The sequence below is a fragment of the Phyllobates terribilis genome, unplaced genomic scaffold (genome assembly GCF_046119375.1).
Source record: "Phyllobates terribilis strain yellow unplaced genomic scaffold, ASM4611937v1 Scaffold_5__5_contigs__length_657084704, whole genome shotgun sequence".
Classification (NCBI taxonomy): Eukaryota; Metazoa; Chordata; class Amphibia; order Anura; family Dendrobatidae; genus Phyllobates; species Phyllobates terribilis.
Window position 1 is genome coordinate 614,820,747 of NW_027362765.1, and position 12,642 is coordinate 614,833,388.

The window sequence follows — 12,642 nt, forward strand, 5'->3', positions numbered from 1 at the left end:
GTAGATATGATGTCATCTCTGCCACTCACCTCCCAACCGGTATACGTAGATATGACGTCATCTCTGCCACTCACCTCCCAACCGGTATACGTAGATATGACGTCATCTCTGCCACTCACCTCCCAACCGGTATACGTAGATATGACGTCATCTCTGCCACTCACCTCCCAACCAGTATACGTAGATATGATGTCATCTCTGCCACCCACCTCCCAACCGGTATACGTAGATATGATGTCATCTCTGCCACTCACCTCCCGATCGGTATATGTAGATATGACGTCATCTCTGCCACTCACCTCCCAACCAGTATACGTAGATATGACGTCATCTCTGCCACTCACCTCCCGATCGGTATATGTAAATGTGACATCATCGATGCCCCTCACCTCCCAACCGGTATATGTAGATGTGAAGGCATCAATACCCCTCACCTCCCGATCGATATATGTAGATGTGACATCATTGATGCCCCTCACCTCCTGATGCAGAGGGAAGTGCTGCCTCAGAACCCCTTTAACAACGCAAGGCTAGAGTAGTCCTGATTTTGTTTACCAGTAAATTAATACACCTAAAAACCTTGCACTTTGTGATCCTACAAGGGGAAATAAATAAAACTGCTGGTCTATACACTAGTACACAGGTATTCTTTATGATAGAAATCCCTAATTCAAGACTTTCATAAAACCTGTGATTAACTCTTTGTATCTGGATTATCAATTACTACAGGTATACTATATGGCATCATGGAAACAAAACAACTCAAGGCTCCAGACGATGGTATCGGAAAACCAGCTATATACAGCACACTGAGCAAAGCAGCAGATCACGTTATCCTCTGCAGTGAGGAGCCATGTTACCTATGGTAAATCTTTTCTTCTATCGTTCCGGCAGTGAGTAGCCTGTAAATAGTAACTTCTTTCTTTTGACCAATTCTCCATGATCGCTCTCGAGCCTGGAACCAACATATTGTAAAAGCTGAGCAATTGAAGTGCAGTTGTACTATATGACTTATTTCGGCATCTGACACCCCATAAACTACCTGTGCATCTGTGCTGGGATTCCAGTCCGGATCATAGATGACAACTCTGTTGGCTCCAGTCAGATTTACACCCAGACCCCCAACTCTGGTGGTAAGGAGGAACACAAATATGGAGGAGTCCTGTAACACAAACAGCAAAGCAAAGGCTAGCGGTGTGATAGAAGAATACAACCGTAGAAATACAGAGAGAAGACTTAGTCATTGAATATTCATTACCTCATTAAACTTTGAAATAAGGGGCTGTCGTGATGCCACAGTTGTAGTGCCGTCCATCTTCAGGTACGTATAACCGATCCTCAGAATAAATGCTTCCAGGATATGTATCATCTAACAGACAAGCATGTAAGATGATGAGACCAATGCTTGGAGCCATTACCTATTTACCCATTACCAGACTACTCATTATAAGAAAGCTGCAATGGGAAGATTTATTCATTCCGATGGAATTTGCCTACAATTACTTGCACAATACTAATTATGTGATTTAAGACACTTATTGCCCCTAGTCCAACAGAAAGGAGGAGCTTGATGGAAGTAGGGCACGGTTTGGCCGAAAGGGCATCACCTAATGTGTGACTCCATTTACCAAACACCATGACTGCTGTGATGAATCGCACACACTTTAAAAGGAATCTGTCATCAGGTATCTACCACCTAATTTGAGAGCTGCATGATGTAGGGGAAGAGACCCTGATTTTCGTGATGTATCAGTTACTGGGATGCTTGCTGTAGTTTTGATAAAACCACAGTTTTATCAACAAGAGATTATCTCTAGAGGCCTAGTAAACCTGCTGCCATGTAGTCCTCCATATCCATGAGCTCTGAATAACCCTGTCGCCACCACTGATAGTCAGCTTTCTGCCTATGCACATTGCACACATAAATCTGCCAATAAAACAGTGATTTTATCAAAACTGCAGTAAGCAGCCTATTAAGTGACATCACTAGAATCAGGGACTATATTATGCTGCTGAAAGATTAGGTGGAAAATACCTGGTTACAGATTTCCTTTAACCCCTGAAGGTGGTTTGCACGTTAATCACCGGGCCAATTTTTACAATTCTGACCACTGCCAGTTTATGAAGTAATTACTCTGGAACGCTTCAACGGATTCCCCTGATTCTGAGAATGTTTTTTAGTGACATTTTTTTTTGTTAGGGAGTTATAAGGGTTAAAAGTTGACCAGCGATTTCTCATTTTTCCAACAAAATTTACAAAACCATTTTTTTAGGGACCACATCTTATTTGAAGTGACTTTGAGGGGTCTTTATGACAGAAAATACCAAAAGTGACACCATTCTAAAAACTACACCCCTCAAGGTGCTCAAAACCACATTCAAGAAGTTTATTAACCCCTCAGGTGCTTCACATTTAACTTTTTTTCACAAAAATTTTACTTTAGACCCAATTTTTTTTAAATTTTATAAACAGTGGGCCTCACAAGTGACCCCATTTTGGAAAATAGACCCCTCAAGGAATTTATTTAGATGTGTGGTGAGCACCTTGAACCCCCAGGTGCTGCACAGAATTTTACAACGTGGATCTATAAAAATGAAAAAAATATATTTTTCCCACAAAAATGTTGTTTTAGACCCAAATGTTTTCATTTTCACAAGGATAGCAGCAGAAAATGGACCCAAAATTTGTTGTGCAATTTTTCCTATGTACGCTGATACCCCATATGTGGTCGAAAACTACTTTTGATGCACAATGCAAAGCTCAGAAGGGAAGAAGCACCATATTGGAATTCACATTTTGCTGGACTGGTTTGAGGGTGCCATGTCACATTGGCAGAGCCCCTGAGTGCCAGATCAGCCGAACCCCCATAAGAGACCCCATTTTACAAACTGCACCTCTCAATGAATTAATCTAGGGGTGCAGTGATCATATTGATACCACAGGTGGACCACTGAATTTTATACCATTGGGCAGTGAAGAAAGAATAATTACATTTTTACCACCAAAATTTTGTTTTAGCCGCAGATTTTACATTTTCACACTGGGAAATGGGTAAAAATGGCACCAAAATTTGTCCCACAACTTCTGCTGAATGTAGCAATACCTCATATGTGACTGTACTGTACTGCTTAGCCATATGGCGAGATTCGGGAGGGACAGAGCGCTATTTGGCTCCTGGAGAGCAGATTTTTCTAGAATGGTATGCGGACTCCGTATACAGAGCTCCTAAGTGCTAGAATCGCAGAATTCCCCCTCAAGTGACCCCATCTTGGAAATTATACCCCTTAGGGAATTTATCTACAGGTGTAGTGACGATTTTGACTCCATCGCCCTTTTCCAGAAACAAGCAGCAGCGGATGTTGCTGAGTGAAAATTGCAAACTGCCGTTGTAGTGACCAGTACGTTGTAGTGACCAGTACGTTGTGCCCAGCTCGTGCTTCTCGAGAAACGCACCTGTAAAGTAGGCGGGCTCTCATCGCTACAGAAATGCCAAACATGTGGAAGCTAACTGCGGTTTAGGCACACACTGGAGCTCAGAAGGGAGGGGGGCATTTGGATTTGGGAGTGCAGAATTTGCTCAATTCCTTTTGGGGGGAGATGAGCCATGGTGCTTTTCCAGAGCGTTTGTGCTACCAGTAATGCGGAAGCCCCTATATTTCCGATAACAAATGACGGACCTGAGTGGGGACTATTTTTTGTGGATTGAGTTGAAACTTTTGTTGGGAACATTTTACATAACATTTTCGATCACATTTATCCTGTACTTTACGATGAGCACTTATATCGGGGTTTCCATCTAAATCTCCGAGTGACAAGATTCAGATGAACCTCTGAGGGATCCATTCTCTATAATGAGGCAGCAGAGTTACTTTGGACTGCGTCTGGCCTCTGTTCAGCATTGTCCTTTTCAGAAATGCACAAAACTGTGGGCGACGGCACTTTAATGCATGCCTAATAAAAAGACGGGACACCGACAGATCATAGGGCAGACGACGTCCACAGTGCCTCCATCTGCCTCATTATTAGGGAAACTTCCGCCGGGGTTTCTGTCTGAATCAAGTATTTCAGAGATGTACACAGAAACCTCAATGTAAGCGCAGAATAAATGAGCAGAGCCTTACTGCGATCTTTGGGAGGCAGAATGAACAAATCAACAGCAGGTAAAAAATTGGTTGTATTTATTTTTTACGCCTCTCCTCATGCAGTATAAGTGATTACACATCCCAACCTGTCGTGACTGAGTGAAAAGAAGAACTCTGTGTCCCTGACGATGCCAGATCTTCAGAAGTGACTCCACAACTATCATTTTTCCTGACCGCTTCCAGTAACCAAATCGTTCTCCTTCTTCCAGATCCTCATCTTTGGTTCCCTTAAGAATTTTAGTTCCTCCTGTGAACAAATCTGGGTGATTGCAGATTTTTCTTAAAGCAATCAGACCGGGAAACACCTATAGGAAAAACACTCCGTTCACTATAAGTAGTCCAACATGATGAACTCCACATTAATTTCGCTCCATCTTAATGGGAGCGAAATTAAGAGGACAGGAATGAGAATTATTCTGCAAGTTTGTGAATATTTACCTGCATGTCACCATTCAGGATCCCATACACTTCCTTGGAATCTATAAAGTTCTGGTAGACCTGTCTCTGCTCATCTGTCAGTCGGCAAAACAAAACCTGAAAAGCAGCAGATTAAAACTAAGACTAAGCTCTAATAGATCATGTACAAAACGTGGACAATGAGGGTCACCTGCTCATTTTTGTCAGGAAGTGAGAGGCTCATCTTCACATCTGCCTTCATACGTCTCAGGAGATAAGGGTTTATGGTGTCACGCAGAACACAGGCACATTTGTATGCAGTTTTTACCTAGGATATGAAGTAGGCAGTAATAAGCATTATTTTATTCTAAAATTCCCCAAATAGGCATTATCTAATTGTTGGACCATAATAATTAGGACCCCTCACGAGTAAGAACAACATTTATATAAACTGAAAGTTTCAGGCAATTGTTTAACCCCTTAAAACGGAGCGTTTCCGTTTTTGTGGTTTTGTTTTTTTGCTCCCCTTCTTCCCAGAGCCATAACTTTTTTATTTTTCAGTCAATATAGCGGTGTGAGGGCTTATTTTTTGCGGGAAAAGTTGTAATTTTGAAAGACATCACTGGTTTTACTATATCTTGTACTGGAAAATGGGGAAAAAATTCCAAGTGCGGTGAAATTGCAAAAAAACGTGCAATTCCACAGTTTTTTTTTTTTAACCACATTCACTGAATGTTAAAACTGACCTGCCATTATTATTCTCCAGGTCATTACGAGTTCGTAGATACCAAACATGTATAGGTTATTTTATTTAAGTGGTGAAAATAAAAACCAAAGTTTGTTAAAAAAAAAAAAAAAAGCGCCATTTTTCGAGACCTGTAGTGACTCCATTTTTCGGGATCTGGGGCCGGGTGAGGGCTTATTTTTTGCGCCCCAAGCTGACGTTTTTATTCATACCATATTGGGGTGTTTTGATGGCCTGTTATTGCATTTTATTGCAATGTTGCAGCGACAAAAAAAATGTAATTCTGGTGTTTAGAATTTTTTTCTCATTACGCCGTTTACCCATCGGATTAAGGCTATGTGCCCACGATGCGTTTTTCAAGCGTTTATGCTGTGGAATTTCCACAGCGTAAACGCTTGGTAAACCTTCCCCCATGGTCTCCAATGCAATTCCGAACTTTCAATGCCCATGCTGCGTATTTTTCTGCAGCGTTTATGCTGCGCTCAAAAATCCGCAGCATGTCCATTAATTTTGCAGAAGTGCTGCGTTTTCGCCGCCATTGACTTGCATTAGAACGCGCCAATTCCGCAAGACTGCATCTGTACTTGCGTAATTGGCGCGTTCTAATGTGCGGATGGTACCCGGGTGTAGATGAGAGGAGAGTTTCCTCCACACCAAGGTACCATAAAAAAGCTGTAAAAAAAATAAAATATATACTTACCTTCTGGCGGCCCCCGATGCGCTCCTCCTTGCTTCCCGGCAGTTCGCGATCGAATGAAGGACCTGCGCTGACGTCAGTCATGTGACGGGTCACGCGACGCTGACGTCGGCAGGTCCTTCAGTCTACCGCTGCCGGCAGCCAGGACGAAGCGCGAAGCAAGACAGCGTGGGCCATCAGAGGGTAAGTATATATATATATATATATTTTTATTTTTTTGGGTCACAGTATATAAATCCATGCTGTTTGCATGGATTTATATAGTGTGACCAAGTTGACAAGCACTTTCCAAGTGATGCTAAAATTGCTTGGAAAACGCTTCACTTCCGCATGTCCCTGGCAGGAAAAACGCATGTAGAATCCGCATGCGTTTTTTCTGCCAGGGAGATGCAGAAACGCTCAGAAAAAAATCCTGAGCATTTCTGCATCGTGGGCACTTAGCCTAATTCTTTTTTTAAATTAATAGATTGGGCAATTCTGAACGTGACGATACCAAATATGTGTATGTGGGTTTTTTTTTTTTACGGTTTTATTTTGAATGGTGCGAAAAAGGGGTGATTTAAAAGTTCATATTTTTAAAAACTTTTTTTTCATTTATTTATTTTTTTACACTTTTTGCATCCCTTTAATAGTCTCCATAGGAGACTAGAAGCTTCAGTTATCTGATCCCCTCTGCTACACACAGGCGATGATCAGATCGCCTGTGTGTAGCAGAAATGCTCTCTTGCTATGAGCGCTGACCGCTGGGCGGTGCTCATAGCAATCTGGCAATGACAACCACAGTGGTCTCCTGCAAGACCCTGGGTTATCATGCCAACCCATCGGTGAACCCATGATCATGTGACAGGGTCGCCAATGGGCAGGCCAATGACGCACTTCCCAGAAGAGCTAGTTAATTGCCGCTGTCAGAGATTGACAGCGGCATTTAACTGGTTAACAGCCGCGGCTGGTGCGGGCAGATATCAGCTGATCTATACAGGGGGATCTATTACGCTCCACGTCAGAAATCGGTTAAAGTGCTATTTAACCAAAAACGCTTGTGCAACTAAAATCTAAAGGTGTATTCAAAATCCCACTCCTGCCAGCAGCAACACTCATGGTCACCAGTATTCCATTAGCGCTAAGCTCATTCCTTCAGGAGAGTACACTGTTTTTTTTGTAGAAATAAATGATTCATATGTCCAGGGGGAGGAGAATTTATTAACGGTTCATGGATTTCTCTGATAAGATATATAGCGCAGTTAATTGCTTACCGGTAATTTGATTTTCCAGAACCATGACAGCACCCTACTGAGAGTATCCACCCCCAGGAACAGGAAACCTACCAAAATAAAAGGGGCGGCACCTCTCTACCTTCCCAGTGTGTTTACAGAGTATAAGAGGTAACCGCCTTATTATGACATATATGCATACAAAAATAGTTATCAACCTTTACCATATGCCATTATATACAAAAATGTATTTTTTTGTGTGATGAGGAAATTCTTCTACCACAAGAAAAATAAGGGAGGGAAGTAGCATGGTGCCGTCATGGTTCTGGAAAATCTAATTACCGGTAAACAATTATCTTTCCCCTTCACCATAACAGCACCGTACAGAGATTAAAATAGATGAAATCCCTGGGGCGGGACCACCACTGAAAGAACCTTTCTCCCAAAGGAAATATCAGACAGCCCTAGATCCAACCTGTAGTGTTTAAAGAATTTGGTAGGAGAAGACCAGATTGCTTCCTTGCAGATCTGGTCCACAGAGGCATTAGCTCTTTCTGCCCTTGTACAGTGTGCTTTTATACCCTGAGAGGGAACACGGTCAGAGGCAGAGTAGGTTAAGGTTATGGCAATCCTAACCCAATCTGGCAATCATGGATTTAGTGGCTCCTTTACCTTTGTTTGGCCCCTGAAAAAGAATACACATGACCGAGGACTTCCTCCACTGACTCATTACCTCAAGGTATCTTGGGATACACCTTCTCACATCTAGGGAGTGAAACGCTATTTCCCCTTGGACTTTTGGTTTATCACAAAACAAAGGAAGAACTATTTCCTGACTTCTGTGAAATCTAGAATTTACTTTTGGGAGGAATTCTGGATCTGGCCTCAATATCACCCTATCTTGCTCACCCACCTAGCAGAGGTTAGTGCCACTAGCAGAACTATTTTTTAGTGTAAGCACCTTAATTGTGGTGGATGAAATGGGTTCAAAGGGAGCCTTTGTAAGGGCATTTAGAACGAAGTTAAGGTCTCAGTGGGCCACCTTAGGACCGGCTACTGGTCTGGGTGAAAAAGATGCTTTTATGAACCTATGCATGCATGGGTGATCGGCAATCTTATGATCAAACAATGCCTCTAAGGCTCATACCTGAACCTTTAAAGAGCTAGTGAAGATGCCCATCTCTAGACCTTTTTGGAGAAATTCTATTATTTCTGAAATGGAAACTAACTGACTTTAGGGGGTCATGATCCGGCCAGAAAATTCCAGAAATTAATTCAATATTTTTCCATACTTAAGGGAGGTAACTTTTTTCTTGCTTAACAGGAGAGTTGAAATTAAAATCTGCAAGAAACCCATGTCTGATAACAATACCCTTTCAAGTTCTAGGTAGTTAGCTGTAAGCTGCGAACCTGAGGGTGGGTCACTGGACCCTGGGACAGGAGGTCTGGACTGTCGGGTAGGATCCAGGAGTCCGAAATGACATGACCCTTAGCCAAGAAAATCAGGGCAATTAATATTACTCTGGCTTTGTCCTCGCGTATCTTTTGTAATACCATGGGAATTAATGAAAAGGGTGGAAAGGCACACGTTAGGTGAAATTCCCATTTCTGTCGCAGAGCATCTACCCCGTTTGGCGACTCCCTTGGATTTAGAAAATAAATTTTCTACCTGATGATTTTCCCTGGTGGCATATAAATCTACTTCCCGAAGACCCCATGGCGAGCAAATTTCGAAGACTTCGGTGTAGAGCCCATTCCCCCTGATTGAGTGAAGTGCGACTTAGGTAATCGGCGATTATGTTTTCTGATCCCCTTAAGTGACAGCTTGAACGTGATAGAAAATTTTCTGCTATTAATAATGTTCTTTATAATTCCTGCACTACTGTGGGAGTCCGTGCAATTGAACAAGTCTTCATGATAGGTGAGCTGACAAATCCTCTTTCTTTTAATATTATTTCTACCTCTGACATTAATAGACCTGACCTGGTTCCTCCTTGGTGATTTAAATAAGCCACTCCTGTGCTGTTGTCTGATAGAATCACCACGTTCTTTTCTATACTGCATCTCAAGGTTGCCTGTAGTGCTTTTCTGACTGCGGTCAGTTCTTTTAGGTTGGAGGAACAGCTTTTTATCTTGGAATCCTACAGACTCAGAAAACAAAACCCTTCTAGGTGGACTTTGTACTGTCCATGGGACCCCTTTCAACAGGTTCTCTGTATCCATCTAAGTGAGTTTAGATCTTTTGTAGATAGCTGAAATGTTTAATCCAGCTGATCTACTCTGGCCTGTATTGCCAGGATTTCCCACTGTAGACTTCTTGTGGGAATTGAGCCCACTGCACTGCTGGAATTGTAGCTGTCAGGGATCCTAGCAGGGAAATGGCTTTCTCTTACTGAGACTATGTGCTTTTCCGGGGATATTTATGATTTTTTGAATCTTTTCTGCAGGGAGGAAGCATTGATGATGAATAGCATCCAGGTTGATGCCCACAAATTTTGAACTTGAATAGGATTGAGTCTTGATTTTTCTTTGTCTACTATCCAACCTAATCTTGTTAGGATGGATAGAACTTGTTTGACCGCTATTGCGCAAAAAATTAGAAAGTCGTCTAGGTATGGCACTATTAATATGTCCCTTTTTCTTATATAGGATGTCATCTCCGCCACTACCTTGGTAAAAATTCTTGGTGCTAGAGACACCCCGAAGGGCAAGCACTGAAATTGTAGATGCAGGAGGACGCCTTGGAATTCTACTGCCACCCTGAGATATTTTTGGTGGTCTGGATGGATCGGAATGTGATAATACGCATCTTTTAAGTCTATTACTGCCATGAAACAGAAAGGGTACAGAAGCTTCACTGTCGATCTTAGAGTCTCCATTTTTAAATTTTCAGTTTTTTTATGTATACATTTAGGGCTTTTAGATTTATTATAGTTAGGAACCATCCGTTTTTTTATTAGAAATAAATTGCTGTAAAATCCCTTTCTACTTCTGGCACTCTGACTAACACCCGCTTGTCTAATAACTGCATGACCTCTGTTTCTAATGGCACTTGCTTCTTCTTGCCTACATGGGTCTCTATCATCTGGAGCCTAGTTTTAGGCATCTGGAAAGAGTATCCACTACCCATCGGGTAGTAGGCAGTAGGGCCCCTTTGATGGCAAAACATTTTTAATCCCCCCCCCCCCCCCCCACTGGTAATCTGACATCATTGAAGTTTGGGCCCCCCTTTGTAGGTGGCGCCTTTATTAAACAGGAATCCTTTAGATTGAGCCCTGTCTTTTCTCCAGGTTCGTCCACCCCTTCCACAATCCTCTCTCTGGCTTCTTCCTCTTTCTCCGGTTGCTGAACCCTGAAAGGATTTTCTATATCTCTGAGGGATAGGGGGAAATTCCTTTATCTCCCGCTTTCTCTAATATTTCATTGAGGACCAAACAGTCATCCTGGCAAGGAATGGCGCACAACTTCATTTTTGATTGGAAGTCAGCTGACCAATTATTAAGCTTGAGGGATCGGCGTGGTGAGTTTGAGAGACCACAGGCCAGGGCAGCAAACCTAACCCTATCCACTGAGGCGTCAGCTAGGAAGTCAGCTGCCTTTTGAACTGTGGGAAGTGCTCCTAAGAATTGCTCTCTAGGGCATTTATTCCTTATCTGGGACTCCAGCTCCTGAACCAGAGAGATCTAGCAGTACACGTGGCTGCTATGCTAGGTTTAAATGAACCGGCTGTGGTCTTCTATGTGCCCCTGAGAAACATGTCAGCCTTCCTAGCCAATGGATCTTTTAGACTCTAAATCCTCAAAGGGAAGGGCCACCTCCGTAGAAACTCTGGCAATAGCCACATCAATCTTTGGGGATTTTTCCCAAACATTAGTCAATTCGTCCTCAAACGGGTATTTACATTTAAAGAAGTTGGCCACAACTGTTTATTATCCCCCCAATTTATCCCCCCGGGGCCGACAAGTATATTTGTAAATACCTCCTGTTGCAGTTTCTGCCTGTGAGCGGCGCTATCGCTGGCCACGTGACCACGTGCTGACATCATGACAAGTGAGGTGTGACTCAGCAGCTGGGGTCCCTGCAGTGGCTGCTGGGTTGTGGGTGTGGTTTCTCCCCGCGTCACACCCAGCATCCACCGCACGCTTTCCCAATGAATGGGGAGAGGCAGAGCGCGCGGTGGATGCCGGGTGTGACATGGAGGGGTAACCCTTCCCACAACCCAGCAGCCACCGTGGACTTGTCGTGACGTCAGCGGATGTCAGCGTCGGCTGCAGCCGGAGGTCACGAGATGCCTGTGAGCGGCCACCGATAGCGCCGCTCACAGGCAGTAACTGCAACAGAAGGTATTTACAAAAACACTTATGGGCCCCGGGGGATACATTGGGGAGGGGATAATAAGTAGTGGACAACCCCTTTAAGAGTATTAGGAACTTCCACCTTTTTAACCGCTCTTTTCCATTCTTTTTTGATCAAGAAAAGTGAGTTTTTATGGACTGAGAACACCCGATGTTTGCACTCCTCCAAGTTACGGAACATGAAATCTTGCACGGATCTACGATCTTTTGGAGTATCTACCCCCATAGTAGACCTGATGATTTTTAGAAGTTTTGCGGTTTCTTCCTCCTGAAAACATGGTTGGCCTTATTCCCCATCAGACGATGATTGTTCTGAACGGTCAAGATTCAATCAATTCTCCAGATTCCTCTTTCTCCTCATCTGAGCAAACCTCTAACTTGGTATGTTGTATGCCTGAGGAGGTATACCGAATTTCCCTTTTTACTGTATTTTCAACTTAGTCTTTGATTAAGGTTTTGATTTCCTGAAATAGTGACGGGTATTCCTCCATTACCGTTTTTTCTATACAGGTATGTCAAAAATTTTTAGCGTAAGATTTTGACAACGCTTCCCTGCAGAAGGCACATTCCTTGTTTTTTTGTCTTGGTTACCACTTTCTTGGGTCTATCCTAAAACAGGTAAAGACACCAATCAGTATGTGTGTATAGAGAAACACTCACCCCATCCTAGGCCCCGGAACTAACGTGCCAGGAGCAAGTTTCGGATCCTCTCCTTCACCAGGTAAGCTTCGATTCTTCATGTCCACTTCCAAGCACACCTTCACCTGCCCAGGGACTCACACCTTTTGATTCTTTTATATTCGTTGTGGCCGGAGCTATGACAGCATGTTTCTTTTTTTTTTGCTGTACTTTGCCACATATTCCGGCGGTCCCATCTTCCGAACCCAGAAGTGGCCGCTGAATGCACATGTCTGCGCCGATGTCACGTCCGGCTTCAAAAATGCCCCGGAAGCAGCCGGCACCACGCATGCGCCGTTAGACAACCCAGCGCCATATTTAAAACGCACGCTTCCAGTGCTGCCTTTGGCCCCATCTTCGGAGTCCGACGTCTCCATGCTGGAGCGGTCCTCCTGAGAATAATGCCCCCAACCTTTC

At 43.3% G+C, this 12,642-nt stretch overlaps 1 protein-coding gene across 1 annotated transcript in view; it reads right to left on the reverse strand.

Annotated features, from left to right (window-relative positions):
* Positions 1 to 12,642, reverse strand: part of ERCC6 (ERCC excision repair 6, chromatin remodeling factor) — a 135,897-nt gene that overhangs the window by 31,972 nt on the left and 91,283 nt on the right. The window contains exons 11-16 of the mRNA XM_073686094.1: positions 4,751 to 4,867; positions 4,582 to 4,677; positions 4,230 to 4,448; positions 1,259 to 1,369; positions 1,043 to 1,162; positions 861 to 955 (exon numbers count right to left, since the gene is read on the reverse strand). Of these exons, the coding sequence (XP_073542195.1) occupies positions 861 to 955; positions 1,043 to 1,162; positions 1,259 to 1,369; positions 4,230 to 4,448; positions 4,582 to 4,677; positions 4,751 to 4,867 (758 nt within the window). The remainder of the gene's footprint in view (positions 1 to 860; positions 956 to 1,042; positions 1,163 to 1,258; positions 1,370 to 4,229; positions 4,449 to 4,581; positions 4,678 to 4,750; positions 4,868 to 12,642) is intronic.